We start from the raw sequence: 20,053 nt of genomic DNA, 5'->3' as shown, positions 1-20,053 counted from the left end.
TTTTCCAGCAGTAGCACGGAAACATATTTTAGACATGCACTGGTGTAGAACAGAGAATAAAACATGAGGAATTATTTAGTAAGTGACACATAATATTAAAGATACTCAGGAAAGAAAACCCGCAAGTTCTGCACTAAATTTCCTGTCAAAAGCATCTGGTTCACACCGTAAGCAAACAAAACCATATACGGATCTGTCTGTGCATTGGTTTTGCGTGGCAAGGTTTTGGTAGTGGGGGGCTACAGGGGTGGCTTCTGTGAGAAGCTGCTAGAAGCTTCCCCCATGTCTGAAAGAGCCAATGCCCGATGGCTCCAAGACGGATCCACCGCTGGCCAAGGCCGAGCCCACCAGCGACGGTGGCAGCGCCTCTGGGATAACATAGTTAAGAAGGGGGGTGGGGGGGACATGGGACAGACAGAAAAAAAACCCTGCACAATTGCAGCTGGAGACAGGAGTGAGGAGGACGGGGAGGAGGTGCTCCAGGTGCCACAGCAGAGATTCCCTTGCAGCCCGGGGAGGACCCCATGCCAGAGCAGGGGGATGTGCCCAAAGGAGGCTGTGATCCCATGGGAAGCCCACACTGGAGCAGGCTCCTGGCAGGACCTGTGGACCCGTGGAGAGAGAGGAGCCCACGCTGGAGCAGGTTTGCTGGCACCACTTGTGACCCCACGGGCAACCCACGCTGGAGCAGTCTGCTCCTGAAGGGCTGCACCCCGTGGCAGGGACCCACGCTGGAGCAGTTTGTGAAGAACCGCAGCCCGTGGGAAGGGCCCGCGTTGGAGAAGTTCGTGGAGGACTGTCTCCTGTGGGAGGGACCCCACGCTGGAGGAGGGGAGGAGTGTGAGGAGTCCTCCCCTGAGGAGGAAGGAGCAGCAGAGACAATGTGTGATGAGCTGACCGCAACCCCCATTCCCTGTCCCCCTGCACTGCTCCGGGAGTGGAAGTAGAGAAAATCAGGAGTGAAGTTGAGCCTGGGAAGAAGGGAGGGGTGGGGGGAAGGTGTTTTAAGGATTCGTTTTTTTTTTTTTTTCCATTATCCTACTCTGATTTGACTGATAATAAGTTAAACTGTTTTCCCCAAGTCGAGTCGGTTTTGCCCATGACGGTAGCTGCTGAGTGATCTCTCCCTGTCCTTACCTTGACCCACGAGCCTTTCACTGTAATTTTCTCTCCCCTGTCCAGTTGAGGAGGGGAGTGACAGAGCTGCTTTGGTGGGCACCTGGCATCCAGCCAGGGTCAACCCACCAGTCTGTAACTCCCTCTGCTGTTCCCTCACTCCTCCTGAAAAGACCAGCAAAGCTCATCTTGCATATTGTTTCTAACACCGCGTCAGAAGGTCACCTACTGCTCTTAGACCTCCTTTTCACATCTCAGGACTAACTAGGTCACAGCCACTGCCATGCTCCACTTCATCTCTGACCTCATTCTAAAATCACAGACCTCCCCGCCCTTCTCCTTCAATGCCATTCACAAAAAATGACAGGCCCTGAATTAATTTACTCCTTGAAAGCCAGCCACATGAGTTTTAACTCCTTCCCTGTTTATTTATACCCAGTCTAAGACTTTTCAGTATATTCCTGAGATGAAGTTAGTAACTCAGGATGTTGGAACTTTGAGACTCCTAACTTTTCCACAAGTATAAGTATAAAAGCAGACTTTGGAACCATTTCTATTTCTTTGCCAGAATGACACCTGCTCAGTTTTTCTCCATGCAAGGGGTGGGAAGGGCGAATGTATGTATCTACATAGATTTATCTATCTCTTTCCCCATTCAAGGGGAACAGTGCATGCATTTTCAACAGGGATTACCTGTTCCCAGACCTCAACCTAATCACTGTACATACCTGCAACTTATTTCTAGTATTTTATATATTAACATGGGTTTAGCTACTATTTTTTAAAATACCACTTTTTTGGTTATGAAGGCATTACTCACAGTGCTAAAATACCTAAACACTCTCAGTTGGCCTCTTCTTCCTGCGACTGCTCCTTACTGCTTTAACTATAGCAAGCGGCTGCTTAGACCAACAGTTTCACAAAGAATTTATATGGAATTAGCGTGAATCACTTAATTCGTGTAAAGATAGCTTTTGTGCTATACACAGAAAGAACACTTAAAAGATTAAATAAAAAAAAATCTGGACAAAGTAGTCCCCAAAGCCTCCTGCTATTTGCTGCTACTGTCCACAGTTGACTCTACTGTCAACTTTTGCAGTCTTTATTACCACCTTTCAGTAAGATTAGTTAACTCCAATGATATATTTATAGCAGAAAAATTAACAACGTGAAACAACACAAAACCTATCTCAAATTAGGCCACAGTTATCATAGCTAAATAAGTGCTTTTAAAATGGTGTATAACTATAAGATCTGTAGTGACAAGTACTTTCTAAAAAAACAAACCAATAACCCATACAAACCAACAACAAACATTATCGTCTTCAAATCCAGAGTCTATCCTTCAACCCTAAAATGCTCTATAAAAATGTCGTACTTCAAATACAATTTAAGTTCAACATGAACTCATTTTTTGTAACACGTTCAGACCAGTTATTTATGTGCATACTGTACATATATTTACAAATATAATTATCCTCTACAGATCACCTCACAGTACAAGTGATTCAGTGTTACACACATGTAAACAAGACACAGGACCTATTAATCTGCCAGAATTCTAAAGTAACAATACCTTCCATGTCAGTGCTGCTGCTGTTTTTGACAGACACCATCTACTGTATCGGATCCTTCAGTTCTTAAATTGATACACACAAGGAACATACATGAGACTCCCAAACACATTTCATCTGAGCACTAAGGCTGCAGTGAAGTTGATAAAACAAACAGCTTTTGCTGAAAGGAGCTGTCTCCATTTTCCAGAAGCTGGAAAAGACACCACTTCTTATGTCACTTTAGGGAATTAATCTTCCAGAAAATTAAACTAGATCTTGGTGTGATCAGAAAAGCAGCAGAAAAAACACAAGGGAGGAAGGTGGTTACGTACAGCCAGGAGAGAAAAAGGTATGAAAAACCCTGGACCTTTCAATGGCTTCTTGACATTAGATCGATGTGTAATCAAAGGTTACACATACACAGTGTAAGCCTACTTAGCGACAAAGAATAAATCACAAAAAAAGAGGTATCCCCATGCTAAGTTAATGCTTTATGCTTTTAGAAAGGAGACAAATCCATGTTTAGTTACTGCATTGTATCTTAGAAACAACTACTGTTTGGAAGTACCTGGTTAACACAGAGTCTGTTACAGATGAAGCCAACCATTTGCAATATTACACTGTAACAGAGGTAAGACATTTCTGTTGTAAGACAACGCAGTGAGATAAAGAGATGAGAGGGAGTAGGTATGTATGATCTACAGAATGATTTCCACCTGTACCTACAGCTGCCATCAGACATGCTGTTGTGACTGTAGCTATGCTGGATGAAGAAGTTGCCACCCCACTTCATCTCCACTTGCTCATTACCTTCAAATCTTCCACCATAACTGCATGTTTAGTCACTTCCTAACCCAGTTCTGTCAAAATGATTCCTGTTAGAAAATCTGTGTTTCAGCTTAACTCAGATTATTTTTGACAGAACTTGTTTAGCGGATGACTATAAGTGCAAGTACCAGAAGATCTGAGAACACTGTGGCCTTTAGAACTAGGAGAGCAAATAGCAATGAGCAAGTGGAGACAGCTAGCCCTTTTCCATGGTTATGTTGCTGCCAGAGAAGCACATTAATCAGACATATAGGTCTGATTTGTCAGCCTGCCTAATCAGTGAAAGCTGTATATCAAGGCTGGCATCTTTAAAGATAATAGATACGTAAATCTATATACTACTTATTTTACTGCTTAAAATGTCAGGTTGGGGTTAAGTGCCCAGAAATTCAAATAATTTGTTGTAACTACCTGGAATTCTGTTGTACAATGTGACAAACAGGCAGATGTGATTCAAAAGATATATAGAAAGTGGTATTTCTGTGGAGTTAAGGGATAGATACCAACCTCACCTTCTTATCTTAAATTATCATAACAAGACCTGAAAAATTACTTAATTGCTTTCTATGTATTACTGACATGAACAAATAATGTCTGTGTTTTTACTTGTTACATGGTAAAAGAAGTTGAAAAACTACCACCAAAATGCACCATCAAATTGCCATCACGTAATAATCAACATTGACAGAAACAGTACTTGGTATATTGATCACCTTACCTTTTATTAACAGGCTTCTCATCCTTGTCATAGGGTCTTATGAACCATTTTCCAATTCTTACAAAGTTCTTATCCATCAAGCACCTAGAAAATAATTACAGCAACAATTACTATTTACATCTTAAGATGTAATTAAAAGCAGTCTTTGAAGACAGTAAATCTAAGGGATTAAGCAGCTGAATTTCCATCATACTGAAATCAACTTTGTGGCTTCTGGGTTCCATGTAACTTTGCCACTTTCTATTTTCCCACACTAGTCATAGAGAATCACTGTCCAATCTCATGATGCTGTCACTGATGCTCATCTTCCCATATGCATTTTCCCCTCATCTCTGACAGGATCTTTTCCACTCCATGCTACTCTTCTTGCTGAATGATCTACCAACCTATTTTTCAAACTCCTTTTCTGGAACAAAGACTATTCATAGCACTGATTCTTTTCTATACAGCGTTTCTCTCAAGCTTCATGATAAAGAATATGCATTCCTGTATTTGTGGCTTGTAAATGGCATAGTACAGTATACGAATGACAGGAAATTGTATTAACCAAGTATTAACAATGAACCATTTCTCCTTCACATGAATGATTTCAGGTGTTAAAACTTCCATAATTACTGTTTCTCAGAAAACCTCACTCCAACAAACATACTCCCATGTCACTAAATTTAGAGCAATAAGTTACCTATTTTCTGTGGTCCCTTTAGAAGTGCACAATTTCTTTATAGAAACTGCGTATTTGGTGGCTTTAAAAAAAAAAAAAAAACAGCGAGGATGCAAAGTGATCAATAACCAATTTAGGTTGACAAGTTAAGGAGTGCTTGATGCCTTTCTAGTTCCACCTGTACAGACGAATCGCACTAGCAACGTGCCAGCACCATTTAAGTATGCTTCATACATTAAACATGCAGTCGAACATACTGCCTGAGGGATCACATACAGAAATTTGCTATGTAGGAATATTTTTCAGTAAGGTAGATATTCAAAAATTCAGAAAAACTCGTCTTTTGTTGCTAGTGGTTTATTTACTATTACGAACTTTCCCTATATATTTCATGTCTAATCAGTGTTTATTTAGATGGAAGAGCTATACTTCTCTGTTCTTCAAAGCTTTCCAATGGTTTATTTGTATAGCAGTTGCTAGACATCAGCCAAAACAAAACAAAATAATTAAAAATCACATGAAACCTTCTGGGAAAGTACATTCTGCAAGGTTTAGAAAAACTGTGTGATCTATACTTCAAAAGCACACCTAGAAGACAAAGACAGGAAATGGACGACAGACAATGTAGATACTAATATGCTCCTAATTCTTCTGTATAAACTTGGCAGGGTTTTCCAAAGTTAAAGCTAGGCTGAAGAAAATTCTAACAGCACTTTCTCAATTAAAGCAAAAAGAATCCAGCTCAGTTGAAGATACCAATATCTTAAACTCAATATGAAAGCTAAACCAGCAGAGATCTAAAAAAACTGCTCTTGTGCTGGTGGGAAAAAAAAGAGTATGCTTCAGCAACTGTTTCCCTAGGAAATATTTACTATTAGAGAAAGTCCATCAGCATCAGCACACTTTATACAAACAAAAGGAAGTCTGTGAAGTTTACATCAGATCCCTAAAGAAAATAATCTGTACTAGCAAAAAATATAATAAACTCTCCCCCATCACACACACACACTTTAATGCCACATCATCACGTCTCATGATGGCAGGTTTAACTGCCTCAAACTAATGCTATTTTCCTAGAAAAAAAATCTTCATGGGTAGACCCGGCCTTAATCAGCCAACCCTCACATGCTAAACTAAATCACAGGTTATTTAAGGTACAATCCCATATGAAATGGGAAACACGACTGCAGAAGCATGGATCTCAAAGATTCGGACGTCTGAACAATTAATGACAGTACGACATTATTTTTGCTGTATAAGCACTCAGTGGTAACTAGACTTTAACAGTAAACTGTAACAATGAACTTGCATAAAAAAAAGCTGGTCATAAAATCCCAAATGAGTATACACTTAAAAGCAGTTATTTAATTGTGTGAAATAAGGACATAAAATACTCTAAACTCGTTGGCTCATTTCTCTAGTTAAAGCTGAGTGATATTTTCTTTCTAAGCAGTACAGCTGTTAGAGCACTTCACTATCACTTGATCGCTCATATTTCTGATTTTTCTATGAAAAAAATGACCTGACAAGGGGACACTAATGACTATGAAATAATACCGTAATATTTTGAGTATTATTTCCTCAGATCTTCTGATCTTCTAAATTGCCAATTAACATAAACTTCTGATCACTAATTTGGGTACCAAGAAAAAAAAAAAAAGAACATAAACAGTTGCATAAATACCTTTTCTTGCCCCTCCCAGGGTTAACTTAAACACCTCTCCTCCCCTTCTTCCTAGTCACTGCCTCCCGTATTTTCACTCCCTCCCTCCAAACTCCTCTGTGAGGCGAGGGGTGGAGGAGGTGGTGGGGGTCACCTACACCATGGTCCTTCCTGCTGCCACTTGCTTCCCACCACCAGGTTTTCCTGCCACAGCAGTTTTTCATGCCCCTCCTCCAGCAGCTGCTGCTTTCTTCCTTGAACACGGCTGAGCGTGGTGCTGTGGGCTCCTCTGGCTGGGGGGAGATGTGCTGGGTGACAGAGCTGGCTGGAACCAGCCACCAGCTCCCTCTCCTCCCACAGACACCAGCGCTCCTTGTACGAGCTGGATTACCCAGAGCTGTAGCGAGTCAGAAAGACCACACTGCCCTGCTAAGAAAATTACGTCTTGGTGGGACGTAAGAGGTTTCCCAGCGAAGAAAATATGTCCTTCCCTAACTGCAAAATAAACAAAAAAAAAAAAAAAAAAGAAAAAGAAAAGAAAAGCCACAAAACTTCCAAGCACAGGCAACAGCCCTGTCACTTTCTGATAAGATCAGAAAGAAATTCAAGGCTGCTTTTTTATTAATCAAGCTTTTCCTAAACACAGGATAAAATGGGTCTTTAAAAATAAAAGTGTTATTTCTTTTTTTAATAAAGCCTATACACTTATTGCTATTATTTTAAATGAAATTATTATCATGTCAATTTAAGAATTGGTATGGCAAACAAAAAAACCCCCCAAAAGTGTGTAACTTAAAATAAATTCGGCTATAATACCGTAAAAATGAGGTAGCTAATTGGATAGATATTTGGTAAACCATCATCCTAAGTCACCCTGACAACTACTTCATTAAGACTTGTAAAATAAGGTGTTCCTGAAAGCGTGCCTCGGTGGCAGCTCCAGCTGAAGAGCAGCTTCCCACAGTTTTCCACCTCTGGAGCAAGGCCCCGTCTGCAGCTGGCCCCGCCGCCTCGGCGCTGCTGTGGCCAGGCGGCAAGAGAGCAGTGGGGGCTCACATCTCCAAGTGCAAGAGGCCGAGACTGCGGCATGAGTCAGATCAGCTTACAGTGACATGAAATGAGGCTTTCAGCAAACATTTGATGTGTGTTGACCAACTGTATTTCAAAGACTATTGCTGAAAGAAAAAGAGCTCTGAAGACTTTTCAGTCACAGCTGGACAGAACAATTCTGCTAACTCTGCTAACTAATTTCAATTAAGTTAGTTCAAAAAAAATTTTTTTATTAAAAGTTTACTTCACAAGCTTAAAATGGTCCAATGAATAAAATTATGCACTAGGAGTCATACTTAAAAGTCAGCTGGATGGGTACCACAGATTAATAAACACATATAAAATTATTTTTCCCTTTTTTAATGCAAAGCTACAAAAGAACTAGTGAACATTCTAGACTGGGGATTTAATTTTTATACTTTTATTCACTCTGAGTAGTCTATTTCTTATGTAAAAATCCCCTAAAAAGAGTGATGAGACAGGAAATACAACAACTAGTCCTTGTACCTGTGTACATGCACATAGGTAGCCATTCAAACTTGCTAGCAGATACAGACAGGTAACTAACAGTCACAGGGACAGTTACTACACTCACAGAAACACAACCTCAGGAGCTTAATGCAAACTTCGTTACTAATAAATCCACACCAAAGCAAACAGGATACTAAATGAGACAAGAGAAAAGTATTTTCAATTAGCTTATTTTCTGAAAGCAAAAATATTCAGTGCTACATTCTGCAAAATTACTGTAACACAGAGGTATAGCAGAGGTGCATTACATTTTGTTGTTGCTGTTGTTATAATAAATTTGCGAAATGTGGGAATAGCATAATGACACTTAATTCTGAGAAGATCTCCAAATTTGTAAAAAGAACTGAAATATAATACAGGAAGGTGATGATGACCTGAAGAACTGCAGTAACAGAGAAGGAATAAAATGCAGTAGTCCAAGATGCAATGTCATACACTGAAGGCCTAATAACAAGATAATCTTAATTAAGCTTAAGGGTTGATAGCTGGATTAAGAAGAAAAAGACGTAGGTGTATTAACTAATCACAGAATAACTTTGCAGTCAAGACTTATGTGTGTATATATATATGATCATATATATATATATATATGATCAAGACAAAAGAAAGCAATGCTAGGATATGTTAGGCCTGTCAGAGCCAGGAACTGTTAAACTTCACCATGAATACTGTGCACAAATTTAGTCAAATTGTAATCTGCCCATGACCAGGATGATTGGCAGAAGAGAGTTAAGATCTTTTAGTGTTATCTGTTAAGATATGTACCGTGTTACCTCATCAAAGGGGTTGGAGGTCAGATACAATTATTCTCTGTAAGCACCTCAAGAACGTGAAAACTTTTTTTTTTTTGCTTTTGAAACAACTCCCCAGCAAGAATGCAAGCATAAATATATACTGACATTATTCCTGTATGAGCGCTTAATTAGTCTGCACAGCATTTTATGATACATTACCAGAGTCAACGACTTAAGAGATCCATCTCTATCCTGTGTCTCTTGCCTTAAAGTTCTACCTCTAAAAAAATGTGGTTTAAGATCAGTAATAATATAAATGGTCTGTAGGTATCCTGCATTATTTTAAATACCAAAACAAAATATTTGAGCGCAATAGAGTTTTTCTTACCTTTCCAGAAGATTATGAATTGCTTTGAAGAGCAGGGTCCTACACTCATAGGAAAGTCCATTCTCCCACAATCCTTCTTCCACCACTACAAAAACATAAAATGTCAACATGCTTAGAATAGGAAAATACAAACATTTATACAAAACACAACTCCAACAGCTTTAATTTTCAACAGTAGCATATTTCATGAAACTGTTTCAACTATTGCCTATATTGCCAAAGTAGCTCTAATCTTTACTTGCCAGAGACACCAATTTTGCACTTAAAAAAAACCCACAAAAGCATAAAAGCAAAACACATTTGTTTGTAGCATTCAATGTTAAAGCAGGGGGGTGAGGAATTCATGATCATTCTTTGCCATGACTGCTGAGAGATCCTTTAAAACTTAACTGCAGATGCAGACAATCAAGAATTCAATCACTATAGGTGTAAAATCAATTTATATAACATTAAACAACTATCCTGAACCTCTCACTGTCACACTGAAGTGAAATTCTTCCATTGTACTGACTTAAACTATTGCAGTTTAACCAATACACAGCAAATATATGAAATACACTGCAATTTTTATTCCAAAAAACTGTAAACTTGCAACCAAACTGCAGAGATTTTAGAGAGTTTAAAAAAAAAAAAAAAAACTATTAATGTCTCACAGTGGAGTGCAGCATGAACTAGTCACCTGAATGAGTACCTGAAGGATATACAAACCTCAAAAATATCTGCTGTCCTTACTCCATTGCTTTTGGATGCTAATACTACCAAGAGTAAAACTATTTTTGGTATGCCTGCACCAGATTCTAAATCTTACTCAGCCAGAAGATGCAATCTCAGCTGCAGAGTAAAAACAGATGATTAAGTAACTTTATAAAGGAGTAAGAATTTGTTAATTGTCCGAGTTCTGTCATTTCAATTTTACAGGAATACTCTGCACATCTTTAGAAATGCAAACATAAAATTCTACAGCATGTTAAGAACCAAATACTTGACACCCCTCCTTGGCCAATTTAAAGGATGAAACCTTCCAACAGCTTGTCTGTCATGCAGAGATTATTATCGAAGTATAGTTTTATGCTACTTTTGGCTGGGGTAGAGTTAATTTTCTTCCTACTAGCTGGTATGGGGCTATGTTTTGGATTTGTGCTGGAAACAGTGTTGATAATTCAGGGGTGTTTTAGTTACTGCTGAGCAGTGCTTACGCAGAGCCAAGGCCTTTTCTGCTCCTCACCCCACCCCACCAGCGAGCAGGCTGGGGGTGCGCAAGAGGCTGGGAAGGGACACAGCTGGGACAGCTGACCCCAACTGGCCAAAGGGAGATCCCACACCACATGGCATCGTGCTCAGCATATAAAGCTGGGGGAGAAGAAGGAAGGGGAGGAACGTTTGGAGTGGTGGCATTTGTCTTCCCAAGTCACCGTTACACATGATGGAGCCCTGCTTTCCTGGAGATGGCTGAACACCTGCCTGCCGACGGGGAGTAGTGAATGAATTCCTTGTTTTGCTCTGCCTGTGTACGCGGCTTTTCCTTTACCTGTTAAACTGTCTTTATCTCAACCCACGAGTTTTCTCACTTTTACCCTCCAATTGTCCCCCCCCATCCCACTGGGGTGAGGGGGGTGAGTGTGCGAGCAGCTGTGTGGGGCTTAGTTACTGGCTGGGGTTAAACCACAACAAGTTTACTCTACAATCATGTTTACAGTAAAGCTTCTAAGGAGTTTCTGCTGGATGAAAAATACTAATATTGCCAGCAGTCTTCAACTACAGCTTCAAAGCCTCAAAACCCAGCATTGTTAAGTTATTCTGCTGCTTCTCCCAGTAACCGTAAGTCATATAACCGCAAACAAGAAGAGGCACATTTTTTGAATGTGTAATGTTGTGATATGCTAATACTGGTAACAGAGTCTCTCTCCTTTTACAGAATGAAAAAGCCAGGGCTTTAGTACCTGAATCACCTTATCGAATAGCACAGTTACTTCCTCAGAAGAATGAAAAGGCAGACTTGTGCTTTTGGGCACAAGCATGAGCCAAGTATCTTTCCCTGTAAAACCATTAAAGGCCCCTTTAAAGCTTGCAAAACCTTACTGACACTGAGTAGGTAAGTGCTATAGCTGTTTACTAGATAGAACTTCACATGGCCTCAGATTTCATGTTTAAAACAGTATTTTTAGGAAACTTCAGAATCTCCATGCATTTTCAGAACTATAGTGTATAAATTCTATATAGTTCAGAACTCCTGAAGCCTAAGAAACTGCAAGAGTGGTAGAGTCTTGCACTTAAAAACTACTACACAATTCTCAAATATGTAAACAGTACGAGAGATCACACCTGAGTTCACCTCTATAAAAACTCCATTAAATAAATAAAAATAAATTTAAATAAAAAGTCAAATTTTTTAGACATTGTCGTGGAATTGATAGAATCTGTAAAAGTCAAAAGAAATTCACTATTGCACAGCACCGAGCTCTTCTTGAGTTTCACCCTAATCCTATCAGAGCTTCCGCGCCAGAAGTCGGTATTGTCCCTGCATTAAGAACTTCATGCAAAATGGGAGAGATAAGAATCTATTCCATGACTTTACAGAAAACTTCTCACAGCCAGTTCTGATGCTCTCAGTCATAACTCACTATCTAGTCCCAAGTATGCACAACTAAATAATGGGACCCAATTAAAGAACAGCTTGTATCATCTCTGAAAACTGTTTTCTGCAAGTGTAATTTTGTCAGTGACTCCAGAAGAAATAAGAGCAGGTCATACTGCTTTATACTGTTTATAAGGTAATATTCTGTAGAGTTGGAATAATTTTAATACCAAATTCTTTAGGTATTGGACCTGCTTAGGTATTTTGCACTGCTTAGCTATGACTGGCACAGCTCCTCTCCGGGCTGTACCGTCTTATTACCCTTCCACAAACTGGGACCCCTCTCCCCAGGACTGGTGTGACATGGAAGGCCTACGTATCCCAGCAGAAGGGACTGAAATCAAGGGAATGGAAATTGGCAGCACTCTCCCTCTCCACACAGCACCCCAGCTGTATTCATGGTTATCCTGCACTCAGAAGAAGGAATGGCTATGCAAGGCAACATGTCCCAAAGCCTAGGAAAAGCAGGAAAAAGCAACGTTAACCTCGCGGTGGAGGTCCTTGTAGGTAAGTCCCTAGAGTCAAGTCTGCCAACGAGATCAGACTGGCTGAGGAGCAGCAATTGAGTGGGACAGGGAAAGGGGGAAGTCTGAAGTGGTATCATCCTTCAATATTCTAATTTTTCAAATTGGCTTTTTTATTACTGGGCATTCACATAAATTATATATGAAATGAAAATGAAAATATTCCCTATTAAACTTAACTGTAAGCATATCATAAGACATCTTCATAACCATTTTTCTATAATAAATAATGCCTTTGATTCCCAGATATATTAATGCACTATACTTAATTACCTCTAATACTTCTTTATCCTACTAAAAATGTTCTGCTCACAATTGAGAGCATACCCATAGGCCTGTTGCCATAAAAATGGTGAGGAAAAAAAAAAAAAAAATTAGGAGCACAGCATTTTGCTTCCTCTCTGCTTTTTGGCGTCCTGATCGTCTCCAAAAGAAAAGACCTTAAATAACTGGAGCAAGTTACAACTTCAAGATGCAAATGGTGACTAGTAACAAAATTTGGCAAAACACTAGAGATTAGATTATCCCTGTAAATTGCAACCACTGTAACAATGTAACTAGATTTTAGATTTTGAACAATGTTATAAATTCCTTATAAAAAATTGAGGACTAGGAAATAATTGTTGGTCTCTGTCTACACAATGATTTGCAATGCTTTTAGGACTCAATGCTTCCAACTCAAGCCCTCATCAGCCTTTCGGTGCTGCCTGACAGCACTTTCAGGCACACAGCTAACAGAAAGCAGGTGCTGCACAGGCTCAGAAACATACTTACGCCAAGCACCTATATCCTGTCCTGAAGGTATTTTCTGTTACTCTAGTTGAAATATTTCTCTTTAAAGGCAACAAATTTGACACTATACAACAGCTGTGAAAGCCACCTTCAAAAACGAAAACTTCTAGAGGAATAATGAAGTAAAGATTGAATTTTAGTAAGAGAAAGAGTACGATAGAGCAGGTAACTACTTTTTCCTCCACAGAAGTCAGAGAGGAGACAAGAGGCTTAAAGAGGCAGCAAAGCAGATGGGACAAAACTGTGGGTCACCACTTCCCAGGGCCTGGGCAGACAAAGCCATCACTAATCTGATCCATGGTTTCCAGCAATCCCATTTTGAGTAGAATGTCAGACTGGATGACCTCCAGGAGTCCAAGCTCCTTCTCCCCTGTGTATCAGAGCTACTGATCCTCTACTGTGATAGATTTATATAGATAGATACCTATATCTCTCTCTGTGTGTGTATATATATGTATATATTTACCTGTATACGCTAACTAACTTATCTAAGCATGTGTACATTCCAGAGTAGTCACGGACGACAACTGGGAATAGCATTTACTTTCTTGTAAAGCAGGCAGTTCATCCCCTTCTCGCTGTTTGTCCTGCAATAGAGAGATACCTCTACCACTACATTTCTCACCAAAATAAGAAACTACTACATGTGGGTGGGTTTTTTCCCTTTTTGTTTTTGGGTTTGTTTTTTGGGTGGATGGTTGTTTTGGTTTGGTTTTTTTTTAAATGAAATCACCTCTCAAAATAAACAACTAAGTCTATTAATACTCCATCTCTAAAGATCTGGTTTATTGGAAAAAATTAAGAAGATAAGGTCACATCACCTCTGCCATTAACTGTAATTCTATAAACTGCTTAGTTGAGATAGTCAGTCTAACTGTCCTTACTATACCATTCTCAGTATATGCTCTTTAAATCCAGTGGAGATAGAGAGCACTGAAGAAGCTTACGGATCCAAGAAGTGGTGTGACATTTTCAGTATGGTTCAAACGGGGGGGGGGAGACTTGAGAGACAGTTTTGTACAAGAATATTCTCTTCATTTAACTGTAGAGGCATCATTGCTTCAATCTAAAACATTTAAGAAAGTGAAAATATAAATAGTCATTAAAATTTTCATGGAGAGTTAGTAAAACACCAAAGCAATGTTTTAACAGATACAATGGCAAAAAAATAGTTCTATGTAAGCCGGCAGGGCGCTGTGTAGTAAAAGTAAAAGTTACTCTTATAGCTGAGTACCTGCCTATTACCATTATCCAACATACAAGCATGTACAGGAATAAGGTAAAAAACCTTTTGGTTATAACACCTGAAAAAGAATACAATGCAGTGAATTGCAAACAAATCTTCCACAGAGAAAATACTTTCTATTTTCTCATTGCCAAGATATTATTAGCAGAAATTCCAAAAAGAAAAAAAATGTATGACACATCATAATAGATTATGACTGAGGTGCTAAATCTGCTAGTCTCCATACAGAACAGGAATTAATCGATAGCCTTTGCCTATAAAGTTTTTAAATGTTTGTTATCATTTCATTTTCACAGGCTCAAAAAATGAATAGAACACTTGTGCTGATTTTTAAGTTTATCCTCGCAGACTGGATGTTAAAAGAATTAAATGCAACTACAATAATTTAGACTTACACTGGAAATTTATAATTTAAACATATATTAATGAGCAGCTTAGTTGGCTTCGGGTCTTTTTTTATTTTCAAGTCAGAGATATTAAGGTCTTCAAAGTGTCCAATGATTTTTATGAAGCCAGCCATGTTCTCAAAAAAAAAAAAAAGAACCATTATAAAAATTTCAAGGAGAGAAGTCACAGCAAAATATCAAAGCAAATACTTCAATAATTTTAGGTCTCCCAGCAGAGATACTGGAAAGATAATAAGATCTCTGTTCTGCTTCAGTGACCAAACTGACATCTTTTACTTAAAAGAAATGTAGGAAGGAGGGAGAGAAAGCAAGTTGAGACTGTGTCAGCATTGCAGAGATAGTTATACCTTTAAGAAATTCAGCTACCCACATTTTAATAATTCAGGTCACACTGCCTTATGCAGTTTAAAAGTAGAATTAGTTTCAAAGAATACATATTTCCTCAGAGCTATGTTACATATTTCCTTTTAACGTATCATATTGCAGCAACAGCTGAAATGAACGTCTAGACATCAAAAACAGTCTTTATTCCCACCTACTGCTTTTTTACCTCAGGCATCAAAACTAATGAAACCTATTATCCAGAACACTGACTTCAGTTACCACATTGGCCACTGCAAATATGAAAAAACACTCTGGGACAGGACCAGTTATTCAGCCATTAAAATTACTGAAAATCAATTTCTTGCTGCACACTGCAGAAATACTGATAGATTAAAGCAGGACACATGGGACAAGGAGATTACTTTGAGAGAAGATTACTATGTCAAACTGCTGAGGAAGGGGAGTTACTCAGCGACTCAGGATTCATATTCAGAGCAGTATATGTTCCTTCTTACTCTTTGATATTTTGTCTCCTCGTTATCATGAAATACGAAGAACATGGGCTTTTTCCCTGTGTAGATACAGTTTTTAAAAACACACAGCCAAGTAACTCGAACAAAGTCAGAAATTCAATTACTAAAAGCAAGCATTTAATTTTTCATTTTAATTTCTATTAACGTGCCCTTAAAACAATATTTTAAAGACCAACTAGCGTTTTGAAGCATCATTTCTTCTAAAAAATTGAGTTAAAAGAGTAACAAAGCAATGCAATGGTACATTAATTCTGAAAAACTATATTATACCCATAAAAATCCAATTAAATGCAATGCTATTGATTGATCATTCTTATACTGCCATTGATCACCTTGTAAAATCTGCGTTTGAAGTCATTAGTGATTAAATTGACTTATTACTAAATCAGATTCAACCCACTTAGAGATCTAATTTCCTTGCACTGGTTATGATTGTAGGGAAATTGTACTGCTTACTCTTACAGTACTGAGAATTCATCTTGGCTCTCTGTCTCCCAAGTCAACTCAGAAAAGAACCAATACCGAAGAAATGCTCACCAGAATGATCCATTTCTGTAAATCTATTCGCAAACAGAGCTTATGTGAAGCACTGAGACTATGCACTGCACATGCACAGAAGCATTTACAATCCATGTCCCACCAAGGTATCCTTAACAGCACGAGTTCTGCACCACACTTTCAGGAAATCAGAATATTAATGAAGACTATCGCTGAAGATTGCTGTTCAGACACAAGCCAAGTTTGCATTTCAATGGACCACAATTTTCTATTTAAAAACTAACACTTCCAAGCAGAGTTGACTATGAAACTAGAATCGCTGCACTTCAGAAAGATAAATAAAACCTTCAAAGGCAACAGCTGTTGAATATCACAGGAATACCACAAGGCTTTAATTGTTGCGCATTGAAACAAAAATTAGCATAATAGCTATTTATTGAAAAACAGATGGTAGGTAACTATCTGCACTTAGATTATGTTAGCACTACTTAAAGTATTACTTTTATTGCTTCCTCACTCCCGGTAGGTGCAAAATTGTTTTTATAAAATATACACTAAACGTTACATTCTCTCCCTCTTCCTGTCCCATACTCTCCCATTCCTCTACTCCTGCACAATCACTTTTGTCTTTCCACTGTAACACACCACAATGCAGATCTTTACAGTGAAATTTTCTCAGTATCATGGTTAACTATGCAACATTTCAAAGGGCACTAGGAACAAATTGGTCACACAAAATATGTAATCACTTCTGGTTCTTCAGAAGTTCACTTCAAAATATTCAAAAAATCCAGGGGTAATATCTAACTTCTCCAAAACCAAAATTATTATCTATGAAATCAGTATAAACATTTCTGTGTAATTATAGCTCAAGTCTGCTTTCTATGTAGGAATGCAAAATTAGCTATGCCAGAGAGTTGAGCAGCTCGCTTCAGAGATGTAAGAGATTCCAAATAAAATAGTTGTTTGCTGTGTGGTTTTTGCTTTGAATGCCTTCTACAATCACCAGCTCTGTCCCAAAGAAGAGTAAAATGAACATAAATATGGCACAATTTTTATGCAGTTTACACTGCAGGAAGTGTGAAGCAAAGCAGGAAGTTGTTTGCAGTGTAAAACCTGCTCTCGCACACCAGAAAATTCCCCCCCAAACCCTGATTTACAGTGTTTCATTTGTCCCACCATCTATTTGTGTTAAGCAGTTTTATTTTCAAACTACTTTGTATTTCTTTGCAGAGGTATTTCCTATAGATGAAAAGCATTAACCTGACCATAGTGAAAATGGACTAGAAGTTTGGAGAGATTCTCACTGTCTTCCTCTGAACTGTTCAGGGCTAAGGATGCCACTAAGAAAGAAGTACTTTAAGTTTACTCTTGGGAGTTTCTAGCATTTCCTCCCACATTTCTGAACTTTTCATTTTGCGTTACATCTCGTTTCCCTCTTCAACTCTTTGGTATAAGGGCATTGAAAACAGTTTCTCAGAAGAACATACAAGTAACCCAAAAAATTTGAAGGAAAATAGATTTTTTTTTTTTTTTAGAAGTATTACTATGCTTTTCCAACCCTGGGAAACGATTGCTACTCTCCAAACTTGATTTGCTCTCTTCTTTCCCCTTCCAATTCTCCACGTTTTCTTCATTTCCTCCCATTTTCACTGACCACCTCAGACTTAAAGCAGAATGAGAGTGCAACCCTCATTCCACACATCAGCTGCAACCCCCCCCACTTCTGCCTTTTGATCTTTCTAAGTTCAAAGAAAGTAAAACTACTGAATTATATCTGCATCAGTAAGATCTTCCTCTCTGCACCAATAATGCAATGAGAATGTGAACTTTTATTTTTCTTCTCTAAACATAAATGTTGTTTTTCATCGATAGCACGTTGAGCATACTTCCCCATCCCCTGCAGTCAAGGAGCTCTGTTGGAAGTAACAGAATGTACGAGGGCAGCGAGTCTCTAAAGAGAAATTAGAGCAAGTTCAGCCATCACCAGAGTAACACAAGGCTTGTTCTTAGGAAAAATACAATTCGTATTAATCCATACTTGGAAAGCAAAAGGAACCAAAAGTCTTCTCATTTATCAAGTATGCAAGACGTCATTCTTGAAATACAGACAGATCATTTTGGAAAGCGGTACCGGGATGCTTTCTTCCCTCTTCTTGAGCACAGGTTTGCCTTAAAAACAATTGCACAGCTCAAGACAGCCGGTTCCATTTTAAACTGCAATTCTGATGAGCCAAGTCCCTGAAAAGCCTTCCACTCACCACTCACACACTTGGCCGTCACTCCTGCGCCAGCCCTGGTGAGTAATCCCTGCAGCTGTAGGGGAAAGCAGGGCGCTCAGCAGCATTCCCTCCCCGCCCCCCCGCAGCCGGCATTTCTGCGCTTGCTACTCATCCTAAAGAGCATTTTAGAGGAGGCTTAGCCCTGGCTAAGGGTACTCTGCAGCGTGACCAAGAGAACGTGGAAACACGATTCATTAGACATGCCTGGAGTGATAACAATGGAACTGCTTCTTGCTGCCTTTCATTTCTTACATTTTGTGGAGGCTAATGCATTCGCGTTACACAACGAGCACATTTACAGACAGGAAAAATGTAATCATCTTTAAGAAAGCCTGCTTTTTTCATTAGTATTTGCTGGTTTACAATGTGCTTGCAGGCTGCCAGAGGTTTTAATTGATATGTTAAGAGTATAAATGTAAGACAGACAAGATCGCCAACCCATCCAAACGTACATTTATAGAGAATTCAAGGGTGTGATGTTGCCCAATCTCCCCATTATCATGGCTGCCTTCCTTCCATCCCAGCTAGGCTGTACATTATGGAACAAAAAACTCTTAATATTTCCATCTCAGTTGTATGCTTATTTAACCAAGTAAATATTTAGTTTTCCATCAGCTAAAATTTTAGTTTACTCTTCTGTGTAAAAATTAAGGATTGTACTCATTTTTTCCTCAGTTCACACTTCTTAGTACCACGTCATTACTTGCGGCCTCCAGATTACTATTTTCTTCTTTTATTTTTTTCAACCTAATGGTTATTAGAAATAACAATTTTCATCAGAAAGTCTTCTTTTCCTTAACTTAGTTGTAATGTGATATTGTGAGAAAACAAGATTTTGATTTGACTAAGGAATACTGGAAAATATTTTTATAGCAGCCTCCCATTTTAAATATACATCATGTACCACAAACACATAACAGCTGAAGGTTATAAGTGTGAACTGCAACACTAATTCCATTATATGTGGAACATATTAGATAAGTCCTATTCATACTACTTTTTGAAAACTAGAAAAAGAGTTGAGCAAACACATTTGCTTCTAGTTTATACATCACTTGAAAATAGTGTTTTAAAGCTTATTTTACTACTTGTTTTCTTACCTCCCTAGTGGAATTCATTATAATATTTTACACAGGAATGAACTACAAAATTGACTTTGCAATTTGTTTACTTAAAAACTTGCTGAAGCAGGAAGTTGAAGCAATTTCAAAAAAACCCAAACCCCACCCATCAATCGCCAAATATACGAAAGTAATAGTTAGCAATAGGCAAAAACGAATTTAATATTGCTAGCAGATTTTTTTCAGTAGCAAAGTTAAGCAATAAATTTCAGCTTATAATGTTTATGCATACTTTAGAAGCAGAGGGTCAGGCTTCAGCAATAACTAACATCATTGCAAAAATGTTTATGGTCAGACTTGATGCTTGTAAATGAAGTACTGTATCTTCAAAAGAAAAGGTAAGTTTCCAGACTCTCAGTTATGCTACTTTTTTTTTTTTTTAAATTGAAAATGCATCTTAAGTTTAGGTATTAAGAACAGCAGAAGTGATTGAAATGAAGTCTCTC

At 38.5% G+C, this 20,053-nt stretch overlaps 1 protein-coding gene across 1 annotated transcript in view; it reads right to left on the bottom strand.

Annotated features, from left to right (window-relative positions):
* The window catches only part of MED13L (mediator complex subunit 13L), a 208,185-nt gene that overhangs the window by 101,697 nt on the left and 86,435 nt on the right, over positions 1 to 20,053 (bottom strand). Inside the window, exons 3-4 of the mRNA XM_075718255.1 lie at positions 9,246 to 9,330; positions 4,219 to 4,302 (exon numbers count right to left, since the gene is read on the bottom strand). Coding sequence (XP_075574370.1) covers positions 4,219 to 4,302; positions 9,246 to 9,330 — 169 coding nt within the window. The remainder of the gene's footprint in view (positions 1 to 4,218; positions 4,303 to 9,245; positions 9,331 to 20,053) is intronic.

Source organism: Pelecanus crispus, chromosome 11, assembly GCF_030463565.1.
Source record: "Pelecanus crispus isolate bPelCri1 chromosome 11, bPelCri1.pri, whole genome shotgun sequence".
NCBI classification, from domain to species: domain Eukaryota; kingdom Metazoa; phylum Chordata; class Aves; order Pelecaniformes; family Pelecanidae; genus Pelecanus; species Pelecanus crispus.
The sequence above is the reverse complement of the archived record's forward strand: the minus strand, read 5'-3'. Positions and strand labels throughout refer to the sequence as shown.